We start from the raw sequence: 27458 nt of genomic DNA, 5'->3' as shown, positions 1-27458 counted from the left end.
GACTGTGCGCTGTGTGAAGAAGAACTTCCTTTTATTTGGTTTAAACCTGCCGCCCATTCATTTCTTTTGGTGGCCCCTAATTCTTATATTATGGGAACAAGTAAATAACTTTCCCTTATTCACTTTCTCCACATCACTCATGATTTTATATACTTCTATCATATCCCCTCTTAGTCTCCTCTTTTCCAAGCTGAAGAGTCCTAACCTCTTCAATCTCTCCTAGTATGGAACCGTTCCAACCCCCTCATCATTTTCGTTGCCCTTCTCTGAACCTTTTCTTATGCCAGTATATCTCTTTTGAGATGAGGAGACCACATGTGTATGCAGTATTCGAGATGTGGGCGTAACATGGATTTATATAAGGGCAATAAGATATTCTCCATCTTATTCTCTATCCATTTTTGTATGATTCCGAACAAACTGTTTCCTTTTTTGACTACCGCTTCACACTGCCTTGCCGTCTTCAGAGAACTATCCACGATGACTCAAAGATCTCTTTCTTGATTAGTTGAAGCTAAATTAGCCCTCATCATATTGTATGTATAGTTGGGGTTCTTTTTTCCAATGTGCATTACTTTACATTTATCCACATTCAATTTCATTTGCATTTTGTTGCCCAATCACTTAGTTTTGTTAGATCTTTTTAAAGTTCTTCACAGTCTGCTTTGGTCTTAACTATCTTGAGCAGTTTAGTATCATCTGCAAACTTTGCCACCTCACTGTTTACCCCTTTCTCAAGATCATTTATGACTAAGTTGAATAGGATTGGTTCTAGGCCTGACCCTTGGGGAACACCACTAGTTACCCCTCTCCATTCTGAACATTTACCATTTATTCCTACACTTTGTTCCCTGTTTTTTAACCAGTTCTCAATCCATGAAAGGATCTTCCCTCTTATCCCATGACAACTTAATTTACATAAGAGCCTTTGGTGAGGGACCTTGTCAAAGGCTTTCTGGAAATCTAAGTACACTGTGTCCACTGTATCCCCCTTGTCCACATGTTTGTTAACCCCTTCAAAGAACTCTAATAGCTTAGTAAGACATGATATCCCTTTACAGAAACCATGTTGACTTTTGCCCAACAATTTATATTCTTTTATGTGTCTGACAATTTTATTCTTTACTATTGTTTCAACTAATTTGCCCGGTGTTAGGCTTATTGGTCAGTAATTGCCAGGATCACCTCTCGAGCCCTTTTTAAATATTGACATTCCACTATCTATCTTCCAGTCATTGGGTACAGAAGCCTATTTAAAGGACAGGTTACAAACCATAGTTAATAGTTCCGCAATTTCAAATTTGAGTTCTTTTAGAACCCTTGGGTGAATGCCATCTGGTCCCAGTGACTTGTTACTGTTAAGTTTATCAATTAATTCCAAAACCTTCTCTAGTGACACTTCATTCTGTGACAATTCCTCAGATTTGTCACCTACAAAGGATGGCTCAGGTTTGGGAATCTCCCTAACATCCTCGGACGTGAAGACTGAAGAAAAGAATTCGTTTAGTTTCTCCGCAATGACTTTATCGTCTTTAAGCGCTCCTTTTGTATCTCGGTCGTCCAGGGCCCCCACTGGTTGTTTAGCAGGCTTCTGCTTCTGATATACTTAAAAAACATTTTGTTATTACCTTTTGAGTTTTTGGCTAGCTGTTATTCAAACTCCTTTTTGGCTTTTCTTATTACATTTTTACACTTAATTTGGCAGTGTTTATGCTCCTTTCTATTTACTTCACTAGGATTTGACTTCCACTTTTTAAAAGATGCTTTTTTATCTCTCCCTGCTTCTTTTAGATGAGTAAAAGAAAAAGAGACCTGGGTTCTCTGCTCAGCTTTGTCCCTGGTGTGCTGAGTGACCTTGGCAAGTCACCTCTCGGTCACTTACCACTGTTAAAACCTACTAGGGAACTTTTAGTTCATACCAGCAGGGTCTACATGGACCTGTTAGCATATAAGCCTGTTTGTCAGCCTGGGATAGAATTTTGGGGTTGACCTTTGATACCCTTATATCCTTAGTAAGATGTGTGAACAAAGAACAAAGACACTGTTTGTGTTGCTTCTGCCTGGCTGATGGTTTGTGAGTACAATGGGAAGAGATAAGGGATAGAGCAGTTAAAGTGTTACAGGGCATGGTGGGAGTGTAATATATATGAGCACACTTTAAGGCTGCCTCAACCCCATCTCAAGGCATGGTCAAGCAATCAGGCGGGAAGAGCAAAGAGGAATGGGGGTGGGGGGAAAGTATAAAACACTAAAAGACCAAAGAAATGCCTGTCCCTGACCGTAGCACAACCTCACTCCTCTCCCCTCCCATGGGGTACAAAAGGCATGGGACTGTGCGCATGCTCTGCAGGTATATTTGGCCCTGCTAAGAAGAGGAAATCGGGACACAGGCAAGGCTCTGCGGTATCAGAACTGGGAATGGGGGAAACAGGCAAGGCTGTGCGGCATCAGAACTGGGAAAGGAACACTGGGAAACAGACTCTGCCAGCGTGCAGAGCTATGGACATGCTTGCTCGGAACTAACCCCAATAAACATCGCATTGCCTGCACTTCGGACTTCTGGTCTTCTGCTTTCTGTCTGAGTGACAAGAACCAGAGGAGAGGGTGAAGGGAAAGCCCTCTAACAGGACCAATTAATGCCCAACATGTTAATATGCTTTAGAAATCACACCCTTGTACTCTGCATTACCACCCTGCATATACAAACCACAGGTGACTTCCTTTTCTCTCTTCCTATGCAGTGTGTCCTACCGTGGACTCCTGTAGAGATATAAAGACAGTGGCTAGTACCAGGAGAGATTTGATCAACACAGCTCAGTTTAGCTGGGATTGCATTTCAGTTTGGCTGTAAAACCATCTTGTAGCCATGGGAGAAGAGAGGAAAGGAGGAAACATGGGCTGCACAGCCACAAAAGTGTAACCCTTCTGCCCCTCTGAGTTGGCAGCAACAAGGGCCGGGTTCAGTATCCAGGGGTTCCGTTTCAATAGCGCAATGCAAAACTGGCTCGAGCCCCAACCCAGTGACCTGGGACAATTACATATCACCCCCCCTCCAGGCGCCTCTGAGAGGCAATACTTCCCCTCTCGCAAGCACGGAGTCTGTGTGTAGCAAAATCCTTTTAATAAAGGAGGGAAACAATGCGGCATTACGTTGGGGAAACACCACAAACAGGACTCCTAACACAAATCATGAGCAAAAGACCCACCAAGTAAGTTTTGGCAACGTCCTTTTCCCCTTAGGGTCTTAAGTCCAATCACCTCAAAATCCAACAACTCAAAAGTCTCTGTCCCTGGTCAGTGCCGCCCCAGAGTTCAAAAGTTTATCTGCAGAGTATTAACCCCCCCCCCCCGCCCAGCCTGGGCACACAGGGTGTTAAGGGGCACCTTACGTGGGCTGAGGCCGACTGCCCCGCCTCTCCATCGAGTTCGGCTGCAGCCTTCACCACGAATGGCTCCGCTCCACCAGCCGCTCCGTTCCTCCATCCATCCCGTGAGCCGCTCCAGACACCCCCACAAACTGCTCCACTCTGCTCCACTTGCTGTTCCGTGGGCCACTCCAACCATCCCACAAGCTGCTCTGCTCCGCCAGCTGCTCCACTCTACCAGCCGTCCCATGAACCACTCCCACTGTCCCCACAAACTGCTCCGCTCCGCTCCACTCCAACTGTCCTGCAAACTGCTGTGCTCTGCCAGTCACTTAGCAATATATCTTCAGGCTCCCCTACTAGTTAACACAGCACTCAGTGATCTCAGCTCAGTAATTTTAGCTCTTTTAGTGGTTTCAGCTCTTCATGATTTCACCTTGTGGTAGGGGAGCCCCAGTGTTGGTGCACCATTGGCCCAAAGTGAATTCAGCTCAGCGGCCTCTAGCAAGACTCCTAGTGGAATCAAATTTAGCTCTGCTATTCAAAAGTGGAGAGAGAAGATGCTATTGGTATGCCAGGCCTTAAAAAGGGACCCATACCATCAGATACACACACCTATCCCCAACCTCTCCCAATTCACTGCATTTTGGAACCCATGTCCCTTGTCTAGCGAGTGATACTTAGTTGATGGTGAGATCCTCTGTCATAAAACAGTCTCATAGTCCTTCATTCACATAATCAGGGTAGCAATACTTTATTCCTCCTACCTCAATAACCGAGATCTTGGGGATCCCACAGCTGTCAAAGTGACCATTTTGGGCTGCCGTGGGCTCATGCTAGGCAGAGTGGGTTTGCCTATGCAAACAAGATCAGCCCCCTAAGTCCTTTTCCACACTTGCCATAATTCACCACCAGATGTCAGGGTAGAGCTCATCCTGACTCTGCTTACAAAAGTATTTACCTGGCTGAAAACTAGATGAAAGAGATAGATTCAGTGACATGCCCAAGGTTACACAAGAGTAAATGGTAATACTAGGAACTGATCCTAGGGCTTCTGAGTCCCCATTCAATGATTTAACCACTTGATGATCCTTCTCCTATGGCTTCAGACTCCATAAAAGCAGTGTATTAGAAGTGGATAGCAGGAAAAATAAAACCAGTGATATTCCTTGCAATAATTAATCTCCATTGTAATCCTATTGTTTAGCTTTAGGTCTTGTGCACTGGACAGTGAGTTTACAGTGCATTTATTTCATCTTCCAGGGCTGTTTTCCCCCCAAGAGGATGATCACAAGATTTACTGGTTTTCCCATGAGTTCAAGATAGACTGCTGTATTTGTAATTGTTCTGCTTTCTGCCTTTCAGGTTGCAGCGACGCACTCAGACTGCATCATCAGAAAGGAGCAGGAGGCCTGTCTGGAGAAAATCAAGAGAGCAAGTGCCCTCAATCCATGGAATGAGTCTTCCCCAGGTGAGTTCCAGTCTGGGATGGATATGTATGTTGAATGAATGCCTTCCAGAGTTTCCCTCTTATTACATGTGTGATCTGCCATGTGACACACAGAATATTGATGCCAAAGGATTACTAGAATATGATTTAGCAATTACATTTAAATTAGCTAGGATAAACATTATAAGAGCAATTAACTGTCATGCTTCAGGGCAAATGCTGATGACCAGCCAAGGTCAGGAATATACTTCCTTCCATAGTACAGGATGACACAATAAGGTATATTTATGGGACTGATCCAGAGCCCATAGAAGTCACTGGAAAGACTTTTCAATAGGCATTGACTGGGTCAGGCTCCATGGGGTTTTACACCTTCATTTGGAGCATCTGACATCAGCCACTGTTGAAATTGTATACGGGAGCATCGGTGTGTTCTGGAATGGCAGTTCCTATGTTTCTGTCTTCATTTCAGTAATAATTTGCATCAGTGGAGCACCTGATCAAAGGACCTCAAAAGTGCTTTACAGACATTAATCATATGCTACTGTGATGAGTGCCAGATTGATAGACAGAATCCTCCCACTACCTCAGAGCCACAGACAGAAAAACTGAGGGTCAGAGAGATGCAGAGCCTGCAATGCAGAGGTGCTGAGCACTGTCTCCTTCTCATTGACTTCAGTGGGAGCTGTGGATGCTCAGCACCTCTGAAAGTCAGGCCCTCCATGACTCATCTGAAGTTGTAAAGCAAGTCACCAGTGGAGCATTACTGGAAGCCAGGCATCAATTCTAAGGCTCCAGCCAAACTCCTGGTGGTGGAATTTGGGGTGGAGGAGTATAAAGGCAGCACAAAAGTGGCCAAACTGGGGAACATGGTGAAATCCTGATTGTGCCGCCTCTGCCTGGCCATATTTTCCATCCTGGAAGCAAGCGGGAGGATGCAGGAGCCTCTATGTCGACTCTGTGCCACCAGAGTATGCCCTAAAGTGGGGGTGCTCCTCCCATGGTCGGTTCAGATGGCTTTGTGGGCAGAAATCTGCCAGGAGCACAATGCGAAGTAACCACACTAGAGGCTTGCAAACTGGCTCACGAAGCAGCGGCTGGACTCTGCTGTCCAGCGCCTCGCGAATGAATCAAATGGTTTGATGGAACCAGGGAGAGTGCACAGCTCAGGCCTTTCCTTTTACCCACAGGCTTCTCTTGTTGTTTCTGAGGGCAGCCCCTTCGCTGGCAGATGAGCCTCTGAATCATTAATGTGGGCAAGGGGGAGAATCTTTTGCTCCCCTGCAGAGCTATAGCAGCAGCTGATTGTGACTCTTGTTACCTTTTATTAACGATGAGCCAATTGGCTGTTGTTTGGATTCAGGAATTCAGAGAGTTTAGGGGCCGTTGGATCAGCTGGTCTCACATCCTGACCAGCACAGGCCAGAGAATTTCACCCAGTTGCCCCTGGTTCCTGGATCCTGACTCTCAGATCCTTGAACGTACAGACCAGCATATCAGGCCGTGCCCCCAGGCAGAGTTACAACTGAAGCCAATGCCACAAACTCTGCTTCTCCTGGACTCTGCGTCTGGCAAATCCATCCCTGACATGGGAGGGAAGCAACCCCTGCCTGCATGGCCTTTCTCTCTGCCTTACAAGTGCCTTGGCAACGGGGCCCAACTCCCCCCTTTCTCCTTCCTTAAGCATCTTTCATGGAAATCACCACAGGTGAGATCCCCCCAGCTCATCCTCAGCAGCACTGGGGAGAATAAGATCTCTTGTTGTCCCCTGATTGGCCTTGCTCAGTTTGTGACTCCAGTTAGGGGGCATAGGAAGAGCTGGAGCGACTCACCCGAACAACCTGAGTGCAGTGGGAGGAGGAAGGCAGTGAGTGGGAATGGCCACTGGCACCCAGTCTGGAGTAAATTCCTTCACGAACTGTGTGTGTGTGTGTGTGACTTACTTTGCCACCTTCCGTCTGCCCCATTTGGGAGCCAGGGGAGGAATTGTGACTCTAGGGGTCACAATTACACTAGCCTGGCTCAAGCTGGCTCTCTGCAAATAGCAATGTAGGCACATGAGTCCATACCTGCCTGGACCCCCTGGGTCCTGGGTGACTAGCCTGAGCCACCACCCCTGTGGCCCTCGCTACACTGCTATTTTTAGTATGCTTGTTCGAGGAGAGCTACCGTGGGTATGTCTACACAAGCTTGGCCTCACACCCTCAGTTCCACGTGTAGGCCTGACCTCCACTGCAAATGATGCCAGGATTGTCTTATGCTCGGCATATCTGCACTCGCTTCTAATCTAGCTGGTGCAGGTAACAATAGCACCGAAGGCATGGTGAGCGTGGACCCTGGTGGTGGCTAGCAACCTGAGTACATACCCAGAATCCCCAGCAGGCTTGTTCTTGGGTAGCTAGCCCACCACTGTTACCTGTGCCAGCTTGATTAATGCTGGGGGGAGGGCGTTGTTTTCTTACTCTCCCTGCAGACACACCTGTGACGGGTTGGATCACAGAACCCCCCCTGTGAGCTGCCAACTGATGTGCCAAGACTACCTCTGCTCCTGTTTTCCCTGACAGCTCGGGACTCCAGCACCCTCTTTTGCTGAGCCAGACACTCCCGTCTGTTCCAAGAAAGACCCAGGGGCTGAATTACTTGCCCCAAAACTTCAGGTTTACCTGAAAGCAGCTAACGGAAGTGTGCTTGTCTTTAACACTCAGATGCCCAACTCCCAATGGGGTCTAAACCCAAATAAATCAATTTTACCCTGTATAAAACTTATGCAGAGTAAACTCATAATTTTTCACCCTCTATAAAACTGATAGAGAGATACGCCCAGCTGTTTGCCCACCCAGGTATTAACACATACTCTGAGTTACTTAATAAGTAAAAAGTGATTTTATTAAATACAGAAAGTAGGATTTAAGTGGTTCCAAGTAGTAACAGACAGAACAAAGTAAGTCACCAAGCAAAATAAAATAAAACACGCAAATCTATGTCTAAACAAACTGAATACAGGTAATCTCACCCTCAGAGATGCTTCAGTAAGTTTTTTCCTCAGACTGGACACCTTCCAGGCCTGGGCACAATTCTCTCCCCTGGTACATCTCTTGTTCCAGCTCAGGTGGTAGCTATGGGATTCTTCATGATGGCTCTTCTCTCTCTTTGTTCTCTACCACCCCTTTATATATCATTTGCATAAGGTGGGAATCCTTTGTCCCTCTGAGTTTCTACCGCCCCTCACTGGAAAAGCACCCGGTTAAAGATGGATTCCAGTTCATGTGACATGATCACATGTCACTATATGACCCCCAAGCCTTCATTCCTCCAGCCTGACTCAGAGGAAGGCTTGCCTGCAAACAGAGCCCCAGTCCCTTGTCCTATTGATGGGAGCCATCAAGATTCCAAACCACCATTAATGGCCCACACTTTGCATAATCAAAATAGTCCCTCAGAGTTATATTTCATATTTCTAGTTTCAGATACAAGAGTGATACATTTATACAAATAAGATGACCACATTCAGTAGACAATAAGCTTTGTAATGATACCTTACAAGAGACCTTTTGCATGAAGCATATTCCAGTTACATTATATTCACTCATTATCAAATTTTTATAAATCATATAGACTTCAAGATCACAACACCTTCCTTTGCAGTGTCAATGAGTTTATTCTCTGCTCTGCTGCCTGCTAGCCCATACTTGGGGCAGATTATAAAGCCATAATCTAGGCCTATCTGATTCATCCAGCCCTGTGTGGTACATATTTCAGACCAGACTCTGCCACATTTATTCGTACTGAGTACTCCATTATTCCACAACGATTCCTACTGCAATCAATAAGGCCGAAGGCGGCACATGAGCTGATTTTCAGTGGCAATCACACTGCCCAGGTCCTGGTCACCGGTCCGGGGGGCTCTGCATTTTAATTTAATTTTAAATGAAGCTTCTTAAACATTTTAAAAACTTTATTTACTTTACAAACAGCAGTAGTTTAGTTATATATTATAGACTTATAGAAAGAGATGTTCTGAAAAGGTTAAAATGTATTACCGGCCCTTGAAACCTTAAATTAGAGTGAATAAATGAAGACTCGGCACCCCACTTCTGAAAGGTTGCTGACCCTTGGGGTAAAGCAATATTCAGCATCACCAAACCTGGCCTTTCGTTCATAGTTATCAAGAGCCTCATATAAAAGACGGGCCCATTTCAGTTCTCGCTGCCCTGAAACTCCTTGTTTTGGGATACCTGCCTGCAGGTGGAGGCGGCCAGGGGCATTTGCAGTGCATTTTCATCTTTGATTGATTCCTTTTCCTTCCACTCACCTCAGCCAACCTGTTCTTCAGCTGGGAGAATGTGCTGCGCTCTCATTACTGGGCTAAAAAAATAAGGCTTATTAAAAGTGACAGCTGCTAGAGAAATGGACTGTTAGCTTGTTTCCTTTGGAAAACCGAGCAGCATAGAAAACACCTATGTGCATCTCAGAGGCAGATGGGAGAAAGAAGAAATGCGTTCTGACTGGTAAATAAACAGAGAGGGAGGCGAGGGGTAGAAACCTAGATATAGCCTTTGATTTCCCATCCAAACTAAGCCATGGAACAAAACCTACTTCACGAGTAATCCTCTATCGAAGGAAATCTCTCTTCCTGGAAGGGCTGAGTGTAAGGTCCTTGAGGCAGGGGCTGAGTTAGTGGGCATAGAGGCAGTTTATTTCATTAAGCCTTTGTTCTGTGTTTATACAGCACCTGGCGCAGTGGGGTTCTGGTCCATGACTGGGGCTGCCGTGATGCAAATAAATAATGGGGAGTTCTATGGAGCTGTTCCTTCCAGCCCATCCTCATGCTTTAAATCCTTCCCCCAAATAAATTAATCCCATAGAAGTCAATGGGGGCTCTTTTTGCATGCTCCAGACCGCTCATATTAACTCAGTCCTCCCTCGCTTTGCCTCCCGCTGTGTTTGGCTCCTGCTTCCAGATTTGCAGAGGAGTTGGCTCCCAAGCCGGTCCTTAGGGTTCCCCGCAGCGAGCTGCAATATGTGCACAATGCTCACGCTGCAGCTGTCGCCACGGAGCCTTCAGATTAATGCTAACAATATCCTACCAAGCAGCCAGCCTGCGGATGCATTCATGCCTTGGCACAGCAGATCTTCCCCCTCCTCTGGGTTATGTTTGCTGTTGTTTTGTTCTCCACTGGGTTGTGTTTTTCTTCTCTCTGCTGCTTTGTGGTGTCTGTAAGTGCTTGGGAAACAATGGAGCTTTTCATGTTTATTTTACAGCCCCTCCATGATCGCTGCTTCCTCTAAAGGGTTTTCAGTCTTTCAGGGGCTTTCATAAGAAAGAAAATAAGGCGAAATACTGACCTCGCCCCCTCATCCCTGCAGTCCTGGCCTCCCATGTGCAATGCCTGAATAAAAGGAGATGCATACACAGATTTTGAGTTAGGGCCAGAATCCTCCTTTAGTGGGCTGTGGAGGGAGAGAAAATGTTACAGGGAAAAACAATGTAGGAGAATGAAGGGGAGGAGACAGGAGAGACGGAAGGGCGGCCATGCACCGCAATAAGACCAAATGCTCTCCTACAATGATATCTCCCTGATTTTCTGCCATGTTCCAGCCTCAGTCCTAGAGCAGATTAGAGCAGCTTCCAGGCTGCTCTAACCTATGATAGCTGGCAACAGTCTATAGTCCACTGATCTCAGCCCATCATCCCTGCAGTACACTAGCTGAGAATTGGCAATCCACATCTGGACTCTGGCCAAACTCTCTCCTGCTCCCAGCATTCTCTATCCCATCTTCATCACCCGGGAGTTAGTGGGGATGGTGTGGGAGTTGCCTAGATTGTCTGTACAGCAACTGAAATGTTCTCCTTACTAGGGGAATACTCAGCAGGCCGGGTGGAGTTAGCATCTGACCTCTTTTTGCTGCCAGAGTTGGAACAAATGGGCTAGAGCACACGACAGAGTCTGGCCCATGAGTCCGGCTGCAAGACATTTTAAAGTCTAAGGACCAAATCCTGCATCCTTTACTCACGTAGCTACAATGGAAACACTCATGTGAGTACGGGTTCCAATACAGATCCCTTAGGAGGTGATTTCAGTAGGGGCTGATGATGCTTAGCACTTTACTGGTTTGATCCCTTGGTTTAGTAATTACAGTTTCTGAAATACAGTTCCTAGGTCTACCATGGCCGTAATGCAGGTCTGTTCTGGGCCCACAGTGCACTGGATTCCATCTTTGTAGGGCAATGCCCTGTCTCCCTGGACCTGCCATTCCAGGCAGGAGTCTACACTCTGCCTGTAGTACAATAGTCATGATACCTGCACTTCTTCAGTGTCCTTCATACCAAGATCTCAGAGGGTTTTATGACTGTTATATAGTAATACCTAGCTCTTACAGAGTGTTTTTCATCAGTAGATCTCAAAGCCCTTCACAAAGAAAGTCCATATCATTATCCCCATTTTACAACTGGGGAAACTGAGGCACAAGGCAATAACTTGACCAAGGTCACCCAGCAGGCCCATGGAAGAGCTGAGAGTAAAACTCAGGCCTCCAGTCTAGTGCTTTATCCTCTAGGCCATACCGCCTCCTCACAGCCTTTCAGAGGTGTGTGTTGGGGACCGAGTGATCACATGACAAACAACCCTGAGCACAGCAGGTATACAACCGTGCATAGCAACACTCCACAACAGTTTAGCACAGGGACTGACTAGGAATACCCTAGCCAGTTGAAACTGCAGGGTGTATTTTAGTAGCCGTAATATTTGGAGAACACACCAGGGCTTATACTCCTTCCTTATCCGAAGTGCCCTGGGATCTTTCATGACCACAAAAAAGAGACACACATGACAGATGTTTTAATGCACTTCTGGGCTGCATCCAGGCACCATAGTGGCAGGCACGGTCTAAGAAGCTGAATGGAATAGGAAGTGGTCAGGGCTCTGGTTTTATGTCTCATTGTAAAATCACTCTTTAATTCTGGCTGCCCCAGTAAACTCTTCTAGCATGTGGCATGCTTTCCATGCCACCCTCACCTCCTGGTGAAATATTTAAAGGGACAGCTGCACATTTCCAGCCCCATCAGGTATTATCAACAGCTCTTGACTGGGCTATACATGTGCAGCATTCTTCCCCCGCAGGAGCATCACGCAAGCCAGAGCCCTGTTGTCATTTTAACATGATCGAGTAAAATGAAAGGTGTGGGGCGGGGAAGAGAGAGTTGATCAGGTTGCACTTTCCCAAATGCAGTGGGTGAGCGAGTTTCACAGATGTGCGCTTTGAAAAGGAGCCCGTCTGGATGGGAAGATGGAGCCGGACTGCTGTGTTGTGCTGGACAGGGAGAGTTTGCTCTTGTTTTTTTTTTCCTGAAATACCTCATCAATCTCCCATTCTTTCAAAGCTTTTGAGTGAGCTGTTCTTATTTCCCTCGCCAGCACTGGAGGGAAGTTATTTCATTGTGCATGTGCCTCCCTCCTTGTTGCAGCCGTGTGTGGGAATAACGTGGCTGGAGTTGTTCTCCTGGCTATTAGCTCTTCAGAAGTGCTTTGGTGGTGCTGGATTTCTCTCCACAGCAGGGCAGAGCATCCACTGACAATCTAATACCAGGTTCAGAAGCATGGGGCTAGAGATTTGGGGTAAAACTAGGTGCTACATAATGCCAGACTTGGCAGATTCACTCTTATTATTCATACTGGAAGGGGTATAAACTCACATGCTTCAGCATAAGCCAAGGTCTAGACAGTTGGGTTAGGAAGAAACATTCCACATGGACAGGTTATCCCATAATTGCCACCTGGAGTTTTTACTGCACCTTCCTCTGAAGCATGTGATGCTGACCGCTGCTGGAGACAGGACGCTGGGCTAGATGGATCATAGATCTGAGCCAATGTGGCAGATCCTATGTTCCTGTGTATTGCATTAACACCTAGTGGCCTCACTCACTGTCAGAGCCTCATTTTGTGATGGACTGTAAGACCACTCCCACATCAAATTGCCTACAGTCTAAATAGACAAGACATGTAATATTATTTTCCTCATTTTACAGCTGGAGGATGGAGGCATAGAGAAATGATGTGACTTGCCCAAGATCTCACAGAATGTCCTGGCAGTGAATGGGACTAAACCCAGATCTCATGAGTCCTATTCCCTAACCACAAGATGATCATCCCTCTCGATTTCACTAACCACTTTGTCGCTTGTCTTCCATGGCACCTGCGGTGCTGCCATTGTTCTAGCAAGATGTCATTACAAACAAGTGGAATGTATGGTCATGCTGGTACACTCTGGATACGAGAGGAACATCCTACTTGCATATATTTAGTATGATCAGCCTCCGTGCTGATATATTCCGCATGGATGCATTAGGTGTGTTCCATAGGAATGTAGGAATTCCCTTTCCAGATCTAACCAGTAGCCCTTCTAGTCCAGTAGCCTGTCTCCAACAGTGGCCAGCGCCAGATGCTTCAGAGGAAGATGCAATAACCTCCTGAATGGAGAATTATGGAACAACCTTCCCACAGAGGAAGTTTCTTCTTACCCTCATCAGCACAGCAGGTACCTGCTGCTGGCATGTTCAGCAACACTCTAGTGGATAACATGGACTCTCTCATTTGATTCCCTCCCTCTCCACCTCTAAAATAAATCTAAGTGTTATTGTCCTTTGGACATTTGCCGAGTTATTTTAATTGAGCCAGCAGGAGAAACAAAAGAAGTTATATTTTAGTGGCTAAGAGCCTGAAACCACCATGTAACTTGAAAATACAGGTGTGAAAAAGGCTATTCTATATTACAGAGTGTATTATACTATGTCATGACCCCAAGGTCTTGAGCTTGGGTCCTAACAGTTCATGGGAGCAGCCACACTCCACCCTTCCATCCGTGAAGCCCAACCCCACTGTGAGGGTCTGCCCCTGAAATCCAATTGGCAGAGTCCCAGAACAACTGATTGGCCAGCTGGCCCTACTTAAACCAACAGCAGGAGCAGGATGCAGTCCAAACAGCTGGGCTTCATTCTGGGTTCACTGGAGTATGTGCTTCTGGCTCTGGTTTGACTTCCTGGCATCCAGCCTGGCTTAACTCCTGGCATCTGACTTGAGGTTCCTGACCTCCAGTGTGTCTCATGGCCCTGACTCTGGTTCCTGACTTGTGGTTCATGATCTCCAGTTTGTCTCCTGCTTCTGACCTGCTGGTATCCTGACCCAGCTACCTCTTGACTTCTGTCTTGCCACTGCAGACTCTGGCTCTGACTCCTAGGTCTGGCCACCTACAACCTGGCTGTGACCTAACACTTACATAGTGCTTTCAAACAGATGAAGCCCTATACTCTCTTGGGAGGTAGGTTATTACTAACCAACAGAACTGTTAACCAAGTCCCTAGTGCAGAATCTCTTACTGCAGGTGGTGGTGCATGAGCCAGAAAGACTTAAGTTCCTAATTGCAATTGCCATCATCATGGCAAGTCCCCAAGGGACATAGACTCCTTGCAGAATCAGAACCACCCACATCAATCTCTAGCAAGGCCCTGAAGAGGGTTTGGCTGGATATTCAGTTTATGTCCATTGTTGGCAATCATCTCACACCACCGAAGCTTTTGGTGACGGTCTGATTGCCGACCATGTGATCCCCAGCCCTGGAGTGTGTTCTTCAGTAAACATGCTTTGTAATTCATTAGCCCTTCATCCTAATAATAACTGACAGCAAATACAAACCCAGGCCAACCCTAGATTTTACTTGTAAATCGAATCCCTTGGATGAAGAGTCCTGTGCCAGTAAGCTCTTTGGGAAGGGGACTGTCTTTTTTTCCTGGGTTCTTACTGCCCCTACTACAATACAGTCCTAGCCCCGGGGGGGAGGCTCCTAGGTGCTTCTGCAATGCAAGTGATTAATAATAATGTGTGAAAGCCACAATATTATTTTACAGAGTCTCTTCTGAGACGATTTCTGCACTTGAATGGGCCCTGGCAATGAATAACAGAGGCATTTTGGGGTGGTTTTTAGCAAGGAAGGCGCACAATTGCTGTTCAGTGTGCGTGTGGAGTTTCTCTTGTCTGCACTGGGGATGCTGTACAGGAAGGATCATGTCCTAAAATTGTGCAAAAAAGCAATTTGTTACTTGCTGAAAACATCCTAGTTCATCATTCTGAACCATTCTGCATTTGCATGAATAGAGCTCTTTATCCAAGCCAAAATGTATTATTAGCTAGTTTTTTTGTTAGAAAGGATTACACAAGGGCAAGGAGAAGACCGTGCATTAGTGCAGATGTTATTTATTATCTCTGATTGAATGAGCGTGTAAAAGCAAAAGGGCTAAGGAAAGGGGAGAAGACACCGATGTATATGCTAATGATTCATGAGGACAAGACAAGCGTTGACCTTTTCAGTAATACCTTGGGCACTTTCTTTTGTTCTGCATGCACAGTGTGCTAAGTGTAATGGAATTGTGCAGATACAGGAAGACAGGTGCTGAGAGAGTCTTAGCGGTCGGTGAGGAGCTGTATTACTGTGGGTTTGGTTTCTCAACATGTTCCTATATAGGGCCAGATTCCATACTCTGTTATGGTCCCTCTGTGCCACTCTGGTGGCATGAAGGAGCTGTACTCTGGCTGCAGATTTCCGGCTGAGAATTCTCCATGTAAAGACATTCCCTGTTGATTGTAACTGTTCTGTATATCTGTCCCTTTTCCCCACTACATAGGGAGTGTGTGGGGGGTAGGAGTGAGTGGGGAGGACTCATGGGCTCCATAGGGATCCTACATCAGTGCTGAAACTTAGATCCAGCACTAGATAGCTCTAGGTAAGCTCAGGGCTAGCATCTGCCCTGAGGATGAAGGAACTGTGACCAGCTGCCTGTGCTGGAGTTCTGGTTCAGGAGAGAAGTTGATTAATCAAGTTCACAGTGAGCAGAGAATGGTGTGAACCCGGAATCTAAGTAATTGGTTTTACTATCATGAGTTTGGGATGGGTGGCAAAGCGAATTATGGTATGTGGCTTATCCTAACATTATTGGCTGGATCACACAGCACAATGCAACCGTTGCCTCAGTTGGTGTAAATGAGCATAGCTCTCTTGAAATCAATAAATCTACTCTGATTTACACCAGCTGAGGATCTGGCCTGTGTATTCTATATATGCCACATGTTACAGAAAAAAGGTATTTTAGAATAGACCTGTTTTTGCATTCCTCCAGCTCCAAAGCCAGAGGAGGAAGGATACGAAAGTAACCCCAATGTTTTATACGTTATTTTAAAACATTTCTAAAGGTATTTTCTGTAACATTACTGGCAAATACAGAGACCTTTTTTCAACCATCAGTTCAAATGTCCACGATTAGTATTATCACACCCTGAAAGTCAGACCAGTGAAATTTTAAACCCTTGTTCTTAACTTTGGGAGGAAATAAGAAAACATTTATGTGACATCTGCTTTTCAGAGTAAAACTGGCAGCTGTTAATTGCTTCTGTTTGGAATACTAGAAGTCGTTCGAGTGAAGGTAGACTTGTGTGATGAGTGCATGATAGCAGGATCAAGCCTGAATCTGTTCAGTGTGCGTGTGGAGTTTCTCTTGTCTGCACTGGGGATGCTGTACAGGAAGGATCATGTCCTAAAATTGTGCAAAAAAGCAATTTGTTACTTGCTGAAAACATCCTAGTTCATCATTCTGAACCATTCTGCATTTGCATGAATAGAGCTCTTTATCCATTGGTGTTGTCAGTGGATTAATGGCATGTTTTTGTGTGGGTATATATATATAACCTGTACGTTCTTGATAAAACAGCTTTAATTACTAGTCGCTATCTTGTCCATTTAAAGAGAAACATGGGTTTACATACATTCTGCTCCTTTATTTCAATACCAGGTGACAGAACCTCCTCTCAGTCGGCAGCGATACAAGACCCCAGTTCAGCAACATAGTGAATCATGGGGTTAGCTTTAAGCAGGTGTGTAAGTCCCATTGATTTCCATGGAACTTAAGCATGTTTTTAAACTTCCAGGGAGGTCAATGAGCTTTAAGCACATTCTTGAATTTAACCACGTGATTAGGGACTTTCCTGAATCGAGCCCAAAGCACCTGCCTCCCTATACATCAAGAGAACGGTATTACTCCTGCAAGATTTGTACAGTGCAATTCATTGTGGTTCAATAACTGTTTTAATTGGCATGCCACATCTGTCAATTTGTTATTAGACCTCAAAAGAAATGTTTTCATCAGTGGAAAGTACCTTGCTTGTCCATACTTCTTTTGGAGAACCTGGGGATAAAACCTCATTATTAAAATCTCAGTTTTTGTCTGAAGAATATCTCTGGACAATACAAGCAAAGTGAATATGGTCCTATACGGAAGTTGAAGTTGGACTTAAATAATCCAAAGATATTGTGCTTTGAGCAGTGGGTTGGACTAGATGACCTCCTGAGGTCCCTTCCAACCCTGATATTCGATGTTTCTATTATTCCATGTGCTGGCTCTCTGCACAGGGCTGCTTTTCCCCCAAAGTGAACACAGATAATGAAAGGGCAAACATGCTACATCACCAAATGCACCATTTCCATTTTATTAGGATCATTACCGTTAACTTTTAATTATGTACGACAAAGACAATATAGTAGTAAACATTCAGTAACACCTTTTTTTAGAAATGACACGATTATCACATTAGACTTTGCTAATTATTATTAATTTGTATTACCGTAGCCTAGAGGACCCAGTGATGGACCAGGGCCCCGTTAGGCTAGGTGCTGTACAAGCAACAGCCCACCCTGAGCAATTTACACAATCGAAGGGTGACTTCACACTACAGTTTTGCCGGTACAGTTTTATTGGCAAAACCCTCCTAGCGTAGAGGCAGCATGTTCCAGCCAAAAAAATGCATTTGCTAAGATAGCTTATCACAGTTCAGTGAGCAAACTAAGCTATATCAGCAAAAGGACTTCTATACCAATGTAACTTCAGCTACACCAGGGCTTTTGCCAGTATAGAGTTGTTTGGGGAGGGGATGTGTTGGGGGAGAGGGGGACTTGCACTGTTAACAGACATTGCTATAACAGCAAAAACTTCTAGAGTGGACCTGGCCTAAGTATAAGGGCTTGTCTACACTACCCACCAAACTGGCAGGCAGCGATCGATCCAGCGGGGGCCGATTTATCGCGTCTCTACTAGACGCGATAAATTGATCGCTGAGCGCTTGCGTGTCGACTCTGGTACTCCACCAGTGAAGATCCTGCGGTAAGTGGATCTAAGTACGTCAACTTCAGCTACGCTATTCATGTAGCTGAAGTTGCGTATCTTAGATCGACCCTGCGCGGTAGTGTAGACAAGCCCTCAGAAAACACGTGACTACAGAAGATGAGGAAGCACAAGGAAGCAATGAAATTATACCAGTCAGCATAGTCAACAGTGGTCACAGCACACCAGCTGCCTAAGCATTGTCCATGTTTTGAGGACTTCAATAACTCAGGCATAGGTTAGGGGTTTGTTACAGGAGTGGGTGGGTGACCTGCATTGTGCAGGAGGTCAGACTAGATGATCATAATGGTCACTTCTGACCTTAAAGTCTATGAGTCTATTAGTATGCTGTAGACATCACAGCAGAGGAGAGTTTAAAGGTGATACAGCCCTTGCCATGGTATCTTTGCTGATAACAAAGTAAAGGGTGATAATTTTTGCATACAAATTATAAACCATGTGGGATAGTGAGATCCTAGTGTAGTCACTTCTCCAGCTGAGTGATCTGACACTGGTGTAACTCTCTGGTTTAGAGTAGAGTATGTGACCTCAAAGAATGATTTGTATTACCACAGAGCCTGGGGGTCCCAGTGATGGACCAGGAGTCCACTAAGGTAGGTGCTCTGCAAACACAGAACAGAAAGGCCATCCCTGCCCCAAAGAGTTTCCAATCTATGTAGTAAACAAGAGGCCATAGAAGCATAGAGACAGATGGATGGGGGAAGAGAAGGAAACAGAGACAGTACTGATCAGGATGATAGGCAGTCATCGGGGCACACCAGCCATCTGACTGTTGTCAAGATGTTTTTTGTAGGCATCCCATCAAATGACTGTTTTAAGGAGGGGTTTGAAGATGGGCAATGAGTGGTTTTGTGAAAGTTTATGCGGAGGGCCTCTTGAGCATGCGGGGCAGCATAGGAGAAAGCTCACAGCTGCTTGTTGGAAAATTTAACAAGTGAATGACGGAGGCTGGTGTCCTGGGTCAGTCAGAGGTGGAAGCCAACATTTTGTTAAAGAATTTCACTATGATAGCGGAGGTGGGGAAAGGCTGTGAAGGGCCTTGAAAGTGAAGACAAATAAGATTCCTTGAGGGTTTTTTTTCCTCCAAATTTGGGTCTAGTTTTCAGAACACCAGACGCACACAGCAAACTCAGATGCCTGTGACTGTGTGCATGAGTTGTGTGAATCATTACAGTGACAGCACATCCAGGAGCAGTTTGACACCACTCTTCATTTGTATGAGCAAATCCTGCATCTGTGCAACAGCTGTGCATGAGAATTAGACATACAAGGGTGGCCCTTTTCCATTTGGTGTTGGTAGAATCAGGTTTAATGGGCTGATGATTTCACTCTTGTCGACGTTATTGTTTTATCTCTTGTTTAGGCGGGCTGTGGCTAAACTGCCTTATTTTATACTTTTGTTTCTTGTTCGGAGCTGCAGCTGCTGCTTCTTAGTATAACTGCCTTAAAACTTTAAGCCAAGATCTTCATTCTATTCAATTGCATAATCAGTAATAGTATATGTTGGTGACTGCGTGTAATAATTTGGACTCATGGCAGATGTTGCATATTTTTTCTTCAGCAAAATTGACTTCTCAGAGCAAGAACGATATTGAGGTGGGTTTTTTTTTTGTTTTTGTTTGTTTGTTTACTTTCTGCCTTCTTCTTTCTCTCCTTCATTGGAGTGTTAAGCAATCATTTTCCTGCTGGAAATAACTAAGGGTCAAATTGTGGTCTGGCCTATTTGGTTGTACAGGAGCCTGAAAGGGAGAGAACATCCCCTTGGCTCTGTGGAGAATGGGAAGGATAGGGGAGCAGGAACTGCATGCCTAGAACTCATGCTCCGTCCTCCGCCCACCAACTCCAGCGGGATGGCAGAGGAGGATGGGGAGTCGGTGGGTCCTTGGCTCTATCCACAGATTGCTAGCTAGCACAGCTGAGCCAACGTGATTGATGCTTGGTTTGATGGCTTGATAAATAGATTGGTACTTTAGATATTTAATGGTGGTTCAAGGCAGTTACCTGCATCCTGCACTGTAATGAAAATTTGTGGCTTAGGGGCCATCTGAAAACACAGGAGCTTTGCTTTTGAGGCAGGTATTTGGGAGGCCCAGGCAACATGTAAGAGTTCAAGCAGATTCTCCACCTTCTCATTTATTCCAGCCGATACGACATCCATAATTATAGCTGACTTGGTTCCCCCTCCCCAGCATCTGTAACAAATTACAGACTTGAAATGTTTTATAGCATTTAAAGAGATACAAACAATTTATGAGAAAGGTTCTGGAAAAGGGAAATGGATCCTACGAGGGCTTTGCCGTCAGCACCATGAACAGTACCAGCCATTTTTATGCTCGATTTCACTCTTTATCCACACGGAAGACCCACTGATTCAGCAGGAAGTGTGTGTGTGTATGAATCACCGGATCTGGCCCTATTGTTACAAGAAGACACACTGTTTAAGAGCAGATTATTGAACCGTGGAAGACTGTCACGTCGAGGTGCTGTGCCAGTTCCAATCTGGTGACATTCTCCTGTCTTGTTAGCTATGTGCACGTCTTGCTCTGTAATGGTGCTGAATTCCCCCAGCTCCTGTTCAGCACCTTTGAAAATCAAGCTATGTGTCTGGTGCATACGTGGTCCTTAGACTTGCAGGAATGGATTGAAGAGCAGAGCACAGCAAAGCAGACATAGAGCACCGGACAAACAAAAATCAAGGAAAGAACAATTCTGAATTTGGGAAGTAAGGGTGGGGGGGAAGGGACGTGGGAATAATTTAAATGACTTTCACCATAGATTCAATGGCTCAAATGTTAACAGGAGCAGGATGTGGAAGTCAATACTGACTTGAGGGATGTGTAACGCGAGACCGATCATACAACTGCCCAAAGGATGCGCCAACAGTAAAGCTAAGATGGGGATAACAGCAAAACAGTTCATTAAAAATGCAATGGAGAATTATACATTTTGAGAATAAGCATTATCTTTGGGTCCTAGACTTTAAGGCTTTTGAACTAGCTCTCACTTTCTGGTCATACAGCCGAAAGACTAATGTAATTCTACCCCTTCTCTGTGAACCTGCAAACTACTTAAAACACAAGCTATTGTTATACTAATGTAATAAGCGAGAGCAAAATTAAATACAGCACTCCCAGTCTGTACTACTTTATCATAATATCCCTCATACAGGATACACCATAAGCTCTCTGTTTATTTTCCATTACCCTTTCAAATTGAAGAAGGTAAAAAGAGAGATTCAAGTGCTTCAAAGTACAAGAGCCATTCACCTCTGTACATCTGAATGCAAGTTCTTGCTCAGGTCTCAAATGAAGGATGCGTTGGTGGGTTTCTAATTATTTTGCACTTACCTTCACATGGCGTATTCTACTAGGATGGTGTTCACCCCTGCGCAGAGGGCTGACACAAGGTTTGTGTACCACTTATGTCTTATTTGGAGGGTGCAACTGGGTTTTAAGTGCTCCATGGTTCTCACGCAAGGATGGACTTCATCCTTATGTTCTAGTGGATATCTGTGCACATCAACACTGTGATGCCATTTGGCATAATTTATATCTGATTATGAGGCATGCAAGGATGAACTGGCAGAGATGTTGCAAGTCAGAATGTCAGCAAATGAACACAGAAGCTACAGATGGAAAAGAAATATTCAGCCATTTGCTCCATCCCATGCTGATGCAGGATTATTCCCAGATCAAAGTTCCTGTACCTTGTCTGGTATATTTTTACATGGCTCAACTAATGGGACTTCCACCACCTCTCTTGGTAGATTATTCCATAGTCTCATAGATCTCACCGGTAGGAAGGTATTCATAATATTCACCCTAAAGTTCATACCGCTATTCTTAGTTATACCCGCTTTTGCCAGCACCAAGCAATTTCTCTCTCTCCTAGATGTTCATATCCTCCAAATATATGTGGCCCAGTAGCATGTTGAGCAATCCTGACTTCCTTTCAGATTTCCATGGCAGTCCGCCTCTCCAGCACTATCATGTTTTTTTTTCTTGCTGTACTCTAAATTCTCTAGGCTTCAATCTGCTCTCACTTATACTAGCCTTACACCATCTAAACACACTGGCTTCAGTGGAGTGACTCCTGATTTACTGGAATAAGGGGGAGGAAAATCAGGGCATCTGAATTAGTCTCTGACTATGCGTAAAATATACTCTCTCACCATTCCAAAAGACAGAACCATTCTCCTGGTGGTTTGATGCGTACATGGGAAGCCAAATATGCTATATACTGAACACTGCATTTTCTCCCCTACGTGTTCCATCAGTGATAGCAGCCTGGGTGGCCCCTCTGTCTCCTTTTCCCGTTCTCACCTCAGTGCTTCCTTCCATGCTAACCCGTATGTGACGAGAGCTGCAGCCACCAAACTTGTTCACCAGGGACCTGATCCAAACCCTGACAAAGTCAATGAAAGTTTCCCCATTGATTCCAGTGGCTCAGTCTCCTAGCCACTACCCTCACCTCCTTCAACCGCTTTCTAAAAAACAACTTCTCCCTTGTTGCCTATGAAGCATGAAATTAACAAAAAAACAAACCAACTGTGGCCCCCACATTAGTGAAACAATTGAGAGGCACACATGCCTTATTTGTGTCACCATATAATTTTCCTTATCTTTCACTCACACCCCAATTTTTCTGCCTTAATGAACCTCATTTTGGGTCATGTTCCAGTTAGATGACAAGGTGTTCAGGGCAGGAAGTGAGGGTTTATTTTTGTTTGTGTGACACTTACCACACTCTTGAGCAGTTGTTAAAGAAAACAAGAGGTTTTTGTCTGTATTATACTGATCAAAATCCCCTGGGCATGTACATATCCATGTAGGTCCAGATTGTTTGTTTGTTCTTTGAATAGTCCAAAGTGGGCTGAATCAGGGAAGCTCAATCCAAAGCAAGATGCACAGACTCTGTAATTTTAATTGAATCAAACCTTTGTCTTCAGGTTTCTCACTCCATCACTGACAGCTTTTTAAGTGGTTTGAATGTATCACTGTGTCCGCCTTCCTGTTCAGGTGTATGAAATGGGTTATGTTAAAATGCCTGTTATCAGACCCTATGAACTGGCTTTTTAACTGTGTTGATCTCTTTCGTCTTCCTCCACTGAAACATCCTGTCCTGAGGGTTCTAATAAGGAATTGCTTGACTCACCAGTAAAGCAATTATGGAGTTTGCTCAGAGAAAAAAAAAGTTATTTAATTCACTCATTTCTCAGTCTTGTAATATTTGGGGGAGTAAACACAAGGAGCTAGATGCATCCCTGGTATCACTCTTTTGACATCAGTGGGGTTACATCAAGGATAAACTTGACCCAAGATCTACTAACAATTCTCTTCTGCTCAGAGATGCATGTCATTTCAGTATGGATAATTCTATTTTTAAACAAAAGAGCAGGAAAATGGAGAAAGAGATGGTCTTGTGAATGGAAATAAAGGACTTAGGAGTCCAGCTATTATTAAAACATTTTTTAGAAATATGGCACTGCCCTACTATCTCCACACTTGGGGTTAGTTTTGATGTTCTTCAAGGAGGGCCGCCATTTTAATATGACTTCCCCACAGTCCTGTTGGCTGACAGAGGGCCCAATCCTACAGTCCTCAGTTAAGTTTATGGTAAAAATTATCTCCAGGTAAAATTCACTTGCAGGAATTCTGCCTCAGTAATATCTGACAAATGCTGAGCAAATAGTTTATGAAAAGAGAAATGTTGCTGAGCAGATGAATGTCATTCTGCATCTCTCTCTCTCTGCTTTGTCTTGCTTTCTTTCTGTAACCCCTGGTGTCTGCCTAATCCGCTTCAGGTAATTTTTACCATGTCCTTTACTGTAGAATCTGAGGTGGGCTAGGACCTGATATGAATACACATATTACTACTTATATTACTCCTGGAATACTCAAGGAGGTGACTGAGGAGATCTCTGAGCCATTAGCAATTATCTTTGAAAACTAATGGAAGATGGGAGAGATTCCAGAGGACTGGAAAAGGGCAAATATTTTGCCAATCTATAAAAAGGGAATTGACAACCCAGGGAATTACAGACAAGTCATCTTAATTTCAGTACCCAGAAGGATAATGGAATAAATAATTAAGCAATGGATTTGCAAACACCTAGAAGATAAGATAGGAACCTAGAGAGCTTTGGTCCTGCCATGAGGGCAGGGGACTGGACTCGATGACCTCTCGAGGTCCCTTCCAGTCCTAGAGTATATGAATCTATGAATCTATGAATAAAAAGGTGATAAGTAACAGTTAGTATGGATTTGCCAAGAACAGATCATGTCAGACCAACCTGATAGCTTTCTTTGACAGGGTAACAAGCTTTATGGGGCGGGGGGAAGCAGTAGATGTGGTATAGCTTGACTTTAGTAAGGTTTTTGATACTGTCTTGCCTGACCTTCTTATAAACAAACTAGGGAAATAAAGCCTAGATGGTGCTATTATAAGGTGAGTGCATAACTGGTTGGAAAACCATTCCCAGAGCGTAGTTATCAGTGGTTCACAGTCAAGCTGGAAGGGCATATCCAGCAGGGTACTGCAGCGATCAGTCCTGAATCTGGTTCTGTTCAATATCTTAATCAATGATTTAGATAATGGCATAGAGAGTACATTTATAAAGTTTGTGGATGATACCAAGCTGAGAGGGGTTGCAGGTGCTTTGGAAGATAGGATTAAAATTCAAAATGATCTGGACAAACTGGAGAAATGGTCTGAAGTGAATAGGATGAAATTCAATAAAGAGAAATGCAAAGTACTCGGCTGAGAAAGGAAGAATCAGTTGCACATGTACAAAATAGGAAATGACTGCCTAGGAAGGAGCACTGCGGAAAAGGTTCTAGGGGTCTTAGTGGATCACAAGCTAAATATGAGTCAACAGTGTAACACTGTTGCAAAAAAAGCAAATATCATTCTGGGATGTATTAGCAGGAGTGTTGTAAGCAATACACAAGAAATAACTCTTCCACTCTACTCCATGCTGATTAGGCCTCAGCTGGAGTATTGTGTCAAATTCTGGGTGTGGCAATTCAGGAAAGATGTGGACAAATTGGAGAAAGTCCACAGGAGAGCAACAAAAATGACTCAAGGTCTAGAAAACATGACCTAGCAGGAAAGATTGAAAAAATGTGGTTTGTTTAATCTGGAGAAGAGAAGGCCGAGGGCAGGTCTACACTAGAAGTGCTACATTAGCGCAGCTTCACCAGTACAGCTGCACCACTGTAGCACATCTGGTGAAGACGCTCTGTGCTGACAGGAAAGCGCTCTCTCGTCGGCATGATTACTCCACCTCTGCGAGAGGCAGAAGCTATGCAGCGGTGCAGACAGCGCTTAGGTCGCTGTAACTTGCATTGCTCGGGTTGTGTGTGTCTTTTTCACATCCCCGAGGGACGTAGGTTAGAACAACTTAAGGGATAGTGTAGACCTGCCCTGAGAGGGGACATGAGAACAGTTTTCAAGTACATAAAAAGTTGTTAAAAGGAAGAGGGTGAAAATTGTTCTCGTTAACCTCTGAGGATAGGACAAGAAGCAGTGGGCTTAAATTGCAGGAAGGGAGTTTTCAGCTGGCCATTAGGAAAAACTTCCTAATTGTCTGGGTGATTAAGCACTGGAATAAATTGCCTAGGGAGGCTGTGGAATCTCCATCATTGGAGATTTTTAAGAGCAGGTTAAACAAACACCTGTCAGGGATGGTCTAGTTATTACATAGCCCTGCTTTGAATGCAAGGGACTGGACTAGATGACCTCCTGAGGTCCCTTCCAGTCCTACACTCTTATGATTCTAGCAGTAAGGGTGTTGGATGTGAGAAAAGGCTTGCAGCAACAGGCCCTATGCCTCCAGACCGGTAATAGCTGACTTCCTTTGATGAGAATAATTCACTTTTATTATATTTTTTAAAAAAACGCCTTTTAAAAACAACGCTGCCCAGATTTATTGGTGTCTTACTTTTCTATGTAATTAGATGAAGGAATGGTTCCAGAATCTTTGTCCAAATTGCCGTTTCCCTTTTAAGCTCTCCAAAATGCACCTACTGCCAATTGGTTGGCAGGACTTAAAAGATTCCGGAGCTTTTCTTGGACAAGATTTTCTTGGCAGGTGAGATTGCAACTGCAGTGCTGAGCATGAGCTCAGAATAAATGTCCAACAGTTGTAAAGAATTTAAACAATGTTAAAAGAATACAAGGTTTGTGCCTCTCTCCTGACAGATAACAGCTCCTGTCCTTTAAAAAACCGCATTTCTCATGTGCAAAATAGTCTAGCACATAAATAAAAACCTAGCCTCCTTATTTTATTTATTGGGTATGAAAGATTAACATGATAAACAAACAAGGGATGAAACACAAGCCTTTCAGCCTACGGAGGAAGGATGCTCCTCTGGTTAATGGTAGATGAGAGACCTGCTAATGGAAGACCTTCTATTAAGGGAGAAGGCTGCTGTTTTATTAATAATTATGTATTAAATGTTGTGTGCTGAGAATTTGTTTGACCTTCTGCGTGTGTGTGGTGGTGTTTTTTTTGTTTGCTTGCTTTTTGCTTGAGTTTCCCCACCTATGAAATGGGAATGAAGACACATCCCTACTTCACAGAGATGTTGGGAGGAGAAATCTCTGAATAGTACCTGAGTGCTTTGATGATGGGGAGCCATTAAGAACTTGGAGAACTCAACTCCCTTGAACTTTGATTTGAATAAAATAGGGCCCTGCTCCAAAATAGATATGCTTTAAGTCTGGCAAAACCCAAACCTTCTCCATCTTCAGACTGTCTCCAAAGGACGCCCTTTTTTATTTCATGTGTCTTAAAATACATTTCCACAAAATAGGAAACCAAACTCAGTTTTGTCCTTTTCTCCTCCCCTCAATCTCCCTCAAATAGTCAAGTGTTAACGATGGCACATTTTTCAGATAAAAAACAAACATCTTGAATCACTTTTTTGTGATGTTCTATTTTCTACTTAAACAAAACTGTTTATTTTAATTGTTTTTTTTTTTTTAAAAAAACCTGTGCTTAGCTTGGTGAAAATGATGTCCTCTGAATTACAACCGCCTCCCTCAGGAAGAAGATTGAATTGAAAATGCTGCCACAGACTTAACTATAGTTGCATAAATGATACATTTTAAGTCATTTTAATATATGCTAGACAATATATTTCCATACCAATGGACAACTACAGTATGAAGAAACTCAGTGGAAAGCGATAGAAGGGCCAGATTCTGATCCTCTTGCTCAGGTTTTAGATGACCTAACTTCAGAATGAGTATGTCTACTTTGCAAATAAATGCCTATGGCTGGCCCTTGTTAGCTGGCTCAGGCTTATGGGGCTGTTTAGATGTGTTGTAGACATTCAGGCTCGGGCTGGAGCCCAGGCTCTTGAGACCCAGAACCCAGGCTCCAGCTCGAGCCCAAATGTCTATACCATAATTTTTA

General features: G+C 44.4%; 2 protein-coding genes across 7 annotated transcripts in view; both read left to right on the top strand.

Moving 5' to 3' along the window:
• The window catches only part of GHRHR (growth hormone releasing hormone receptor), a 1095940-nt gene that overhangs the window by 516220 nt on the left and 552262 nt on the right, over nucleotides 1–27458 (top strand). The gene's annotated exons all lie outside the window — the stretch shown is intronic.
• Nucleotides 1–27458, top strand: part of ADCYAP1R1 (ADCYAP receptor type I) — a 144608-nt gene that overhangs the window by 25581 nt on the left and 91569 nt on the right. For all 6 annotated transcript variants that reach the window (XM_050942648.1, XM_050942651.1, XM_050942650.1 and 3 more), the window contains exon 2: nucleotides 4731–4836. In XM_050942648.1, the coding sequence (XP_050798605.1) occupies nucleotides 4731–4836 (106 nt within the window). The remainder of the gene's footprint in view (nucleotides 1–4730; nucleotides 4837–27458) is intronic.

Source organism: Gopherus flavomarginatus, chromosome 2 (assembly GCF_025201925.1).
Source record: "Gopherus flavomarginatus isolate rGopFla2 chromosome 2, rGopFla2.mat.asm, whole genome shotgun sequence".
NCBI lineage: Eukaryota > Metazoa > Chordata > Testudines > Testudinidae > Gopherus > Gopherus flavomarginatus.
Note: the sequence above shows the minus strand (reverse complement) of the source record. Positions and strands in the feature narration are given on the sequence as shown.